The sequence below is a fragment of the Mus caroli genome, chromosome 11 (assembly GCF_900094665.2).
Source record: "Mus caroli chromosome 11, CAROLI_EIJ_v1.1, whole genome shotgun sequence".
NCBI classification, from domain to species: domain Eukaryota; kingdom Metazoa; phylum Chordata; class Mammalia; order Rodentia; family Muridae; genus Mus; species Mus caroli.
The window spans coordinates 111919246-111923520 of NC_034580.1; the positions used below are offsets into that span (position 1 = coordinate 111919246).

Consider the following 4275-nt stretch of genomic DNA (forward strand, 5'->3'; position numbering starts at 1 on the left):
CGGATTTCTGAGTTCGAGGCCAGCCTGGTCTACAAAGTGAGCTCCAGGACAGCAAGGGCTATACACAGAGAAACCCTGTCTCAAAAAACCAAAAAAAAAAAAAAAAAGACTCAGGTCTATTTTAGTCCTGACCCCACCCACTGTTCCACGCTTGTCCCCTTCCCCTGGGTAAGGGAAAAAGCTAGCTTTTGTGTGTTCGGTTGATGAGCAGAACTCTAGGAGGGAGATCCTAGCTCCCAGTCACGGCTCAGATTTCACATGGAGACAGGTGAGGCTCTGGACCAACACAGTCCTGCCCTCAGCTCCTCAAGTGGCCCATTCACTCCTCAGGAGAGGCTGGGACACTGATAAAACTTGAACATCTTGAAGCCACTAAAGAAGATGTTGGAGCTTGGTGTGGTGGCGCACGCCTTTGATCCCAGCACTTGGTTGCCCCCTGCCTCCTGTCTTCCTATCCTGGTTGTTCCTCTGTCTGTGTGCTCTGACTTCACCATCCTCTGCTGCTCCACACGTGCCTCCTCTGGACCTCTTCTGATCCCTCCTCTCTGCCTGCCATGCTCCTCCAGCAGGCAGACATCTGTACAGGTCCTTTCCCTGCTTCCTGTGGCCTGTGACTTACCTGTCATACTCAGAGGGAGGCTTTCCCTGACCACTGGCATCGCCCAGCCCAGCCCCTCCTTCCTTCTTTTCTCTTTAGCACTTATTATCCAGCACACGATATAAGCATGCACAAGACTGCATGTGTGTCCATAGTTAGAGTTACAGTTATAACCATGCCTGTGGTCAGCCGTATCACTGCACTAAGCTATCTTTTATTTCCTCAGAGCAGAAGCCCTAGGAAAACAGGAGTTTTGGTCACACTGTCTTACTACCAATGCTTAAGTCAGTATTTGGAACTAAAATGCATTGACTCAGTATTTGTTGAGTTAATACACAGCTTTCCCCCAAGCAATCAAGAGCACAGTGACACACTCTCCCCTTTACACGTGAGGAGTTGGGGTCAGCGGGGCTTGAATCTTAGCAAGGCGGCAGAGATAATAGGCACTGTGAAGGGCAGGTTCCTGGACCTGCTGGGCTGCACAACCCAGCTGGGCTTCCCCCAGGTAATCCTACACCACGCATCAGTGATAGGAGAGCCCAGGCCATGAACGAGGTTGCTGCCGAAGCCGGTGGAGACATCACACGTGGCTCAAGGTTGAGGGACTGATCTCTGACAGTCTCAGAGCCTTCAACCCAGACTCCTGTCATAACCCCAGGTGCAGAGAGATGGCCTGGAGGCGAGGATCAGCAGACAGGACGGTTACTCACATCCTCAGGCAGAACGGACTCCTTGACGCCGATGAGTTTCTGGATGTGTGTGGCAATGCCCACCTCCAACTGGAACACAAGGCAGAGAAGAGAGATGGAGCGAGCCCGGGGAACCCAGAGAGTTGGTGTAAGGCTTGAGTTTAGATTTAGGGTCTTGGGATAGACATCAGCTCAGGTCCTACTGAGGAACAGTCCCTGGGGAATCAGACAGTACCTGCTCTGCCAGGGTACGGACACCAGTACGGATCTCATGGCCCAGCCCCGCCAAGGCGCCCTGCAGCTGAGCATGTAACGTGTTCTGCAGCTGCCCCTGCTCCAACACGGCCCCGACCCGCTGCTCCAATGCCTCCCATGCCAGCTGAGTGGGTAGCTTGTCGATGATCAACCGTAGTTGCTCCATGTTATTGACCACCACACACAGCTGGGGACAAGTCATAAGCACAGAGAGAGAGATGCCAGCTTCATGAACAGCAGGCACCAAGACAAACAGATCCCTGGCCAGCCCCTCAACCCCAGCTCTGGGTCTTACCATGTCAGCTGCCTGGCTCTGGTCCTTCTGAACTGCAGACAGCTCTCGGGCCCGAGCCTTTATAAGGCTACAGTAGACCAGGGCCAGCCGGCACGTGTCCTGGTCGGGGAAGGGGGCGGGGGGGGGGGACGGACACAGTGGATGGATCGATAGGTGGGGCTTTCAGAATGGGTAAATAGAGGAGTCTTAGAAACTTGAAACTTAGAACATAAGTTATGCAGGGGGCTGGTAGTGGCTAGTAGTTTGGGAGTCTGGGAGGAAGCAGGTAGGGCTGAAGGAAGGCCCTCCTGAAGGAAGGGAGGGAGGGATGCTATACCTCCACGAACTTGACAGTGATCATGAAGGCCTCCTCTGGGTCTGGCCAGTCCAGCTGCCGGGCAGTGTGGCTAATTTGAGCAAAGCAGGTAGACAGATCCACGGCAGAAGTGCTGTGCTTGGTCAGTTCACCCAGGGGTACCAGCTGGGGACAGGGAAACACTTAGAACAGAAGACCCAGAACAGGCAGGCCAAGATCTGCACTACCGCTAGCAAGCACAGAGCTGAGTGGAGGAGGCTCCAAGGAGGACAGAGCAAGGCTCAGCCCACCGTCCCTCCAACCTGTAGGACCCCCTAGGTTTGGGGAAGCTCTGTCGACTGAGCCCTAAGCTATCAGGAGGCCCAGCTGACCTGACCAATGCCCACATGAGATGTTCGGAGACATTACAGGCTTCCACCAGCCAGGAGGTCCCAGCAGGGAACTCAACCACACTCTCCCAAACCCAGGGCCCCGCCTATACCGTGTCCATCTGTACGGCACGCTGCACCCGCTCCAGAGCGACACTGTAAGTCTTCTGCAGCCAGGAAGGGATGGATGGCTGAAACCAGCGGTGGAAGCCATCCAGGGCCAGGACTTCACGGCTAGGGAGAACAGAGGCTTAGCCTGTGGAAAGCACGGGCTAGCCTCGGGCCTCAGCCCCTGTCAGTTAACTCTCCTCCCACATGCGTGCCTGAAGCCCACCTTCAAGTCACTTGTTGCCCACCTGTCTGAGGGGACAGGGCCCAGCTGGTAGAGCTCCTTCAGGCTGACATACAGCTTAAACAGACTCTCTCCAATATCCGGAGAAACAAGGTTGCCAGCTGCCACCGTGTGGTCCTGTACCCTCTTGGCCACCTATGAGGAAAGGCTTGTTAGGCAAGGCTGTAGAGCTGGCTGGAGGGGTGCGACCTAGAGATGGCAAAGGGTCTCACCAGCCACTGCAGCTCCAGGAAGGCCATGGAGAACAGGTCTATCTTGAGGACACTGGAGGAAAGGCAGCGTGTGTGACAGTGGTACCCACCAGGGTCCCACAGGCCCATCAGCTCCAGGCCCATAAATGCTCACTTGTGGAAAATCTTGTTCCATGTGCGACGACACTGGTACAGATCACCCATGACATCCTGTACCAAATTTAGCAAGGCCTTGCCAGCCTCCAGGACGCCCTGAGAAGGATGCAGGCATTTGAGCAGGGTTCCAGGGGCAGCCACTACCTACCCATCTCCAGCCCCTGTTTCAGAATCTACCTGTACCATGGGCTGATGGTGTTGCTGCATCAGGTGAAACCACTCAACTGTGCCCATCTGTTGGAAGACAGGCAGGAAGAAGGAGGGGTGACCAAGCTAAGGTACATGCTTCTACCCCAACCCTTGAGGAGATGCCTACCCGCAGAGCTTCAGAAACCAGCTGGGACAGTGGAGCACTGTCTGGGCACAGTTCTCCAAAGGCCTTCATTTTGCACATCTGGACCAAGACTCTGGAACACAGAGGGCACCATCCAGATGTCTGTGACCCTACTGCTACCCAACTGGCCTTCTTGACCCCTCCCTGCAAGTGCCACCCATCCCTGACCTCCCCAACCCATCCCCCACCCCGCAGGCCACCACTGACCTGAGGAGGGACTGCAGCCTGGATGGGGAGTCAGAGACAGACAGGGGAAAGACGGAGCGGAACTTCCGGATGAGGGAGAGGCCATAGGCCAACAGGGATGTGAAGGAGGTGGCCAGCTCCTCCCGCTGCAAAGCCAGGAAGATGTTACAGGTCACGTCTCTCCAGAGCCCCGCCTATGCGACTCACACCAGTCACCTGTTCTGCTTTGAGTCGGCCCTGGATCCACTGGTACTCTATGCTGGTGATGGGGTGCAGGAGGCAGCTGCTGGGGAACTCCAGGCTCTGGTAGAGGCGGCTGTAGGCCAACCACTGCCTGCAGAGACAGGACGTCACATCTCAGTGGGTGTGACCTACTCGACCAGCCTGGAGGCCAGGGAGACTCACGGGGTCTCCATTTCTGCAGATGCTTTTCAAGTCGCCTGACTGTTTTTGTTTGTTTGTTTTTTTTTTTTTTTTTTTTTGGTTTTTCGAGACAGGGTTTCTCTGTGTAGCCCTGGCCGTCCTGGAACTCACTTTGTAGACCAGGCTGGCCTCG

General features: G+C 55.4%; 1 protein-coding gene across 2 annotated transcripts in view; it reads right to left on the bottom strand.

Annotated features, from left to right (window-relative positions):
• Unc13d (unc-13 homolog D) overlaps nt 1-4275 on the bottom strand; it is a 17056-nt gene that overhangs the window by 4915 nt on the left and 7866 nt on the right. For both annotated transcript variants that reach the window (XM_029483105.1, XM_021177470.2), the window contains 12 exons: nt 3936-4053; nt 3741-3865; nt 3516-3606; nt 3377-3433; nt 3198-3295; nt 3065-3116; nt 2857-2987; nt 2614-2734; nt 2154-2297; nt 1838-1936; nt 1523-1729; nt 1309-1377 (listed from right to left, as the gene is read on the bottom strand). In XM_029483105.1, the coding sequence (XP_029338965.1) occupies nt 1309-1377; nt 1523-1729; nt 1838-1936; nt 2154-2297; nt 2614-2734; nt 2857-2987; nt 3065-3116; nt 3198-3295; nt 3377-3433; nt 3516-3606; nt 3741-3865; nt 3936-4053 (1312 nt within the window). The remainder of the gene's footprint in view (nt 1-1308; nt 1378-1522; nt 1730-1837; nt 1937-2153; nt 2298-2613; nt 2735-2856; nt 2988-3064; nt 3117-3197; nt 3296-3376; nt 3434-3515; nt 3607-3740; nt 3866-3935; nt 4054-4275) is intronic.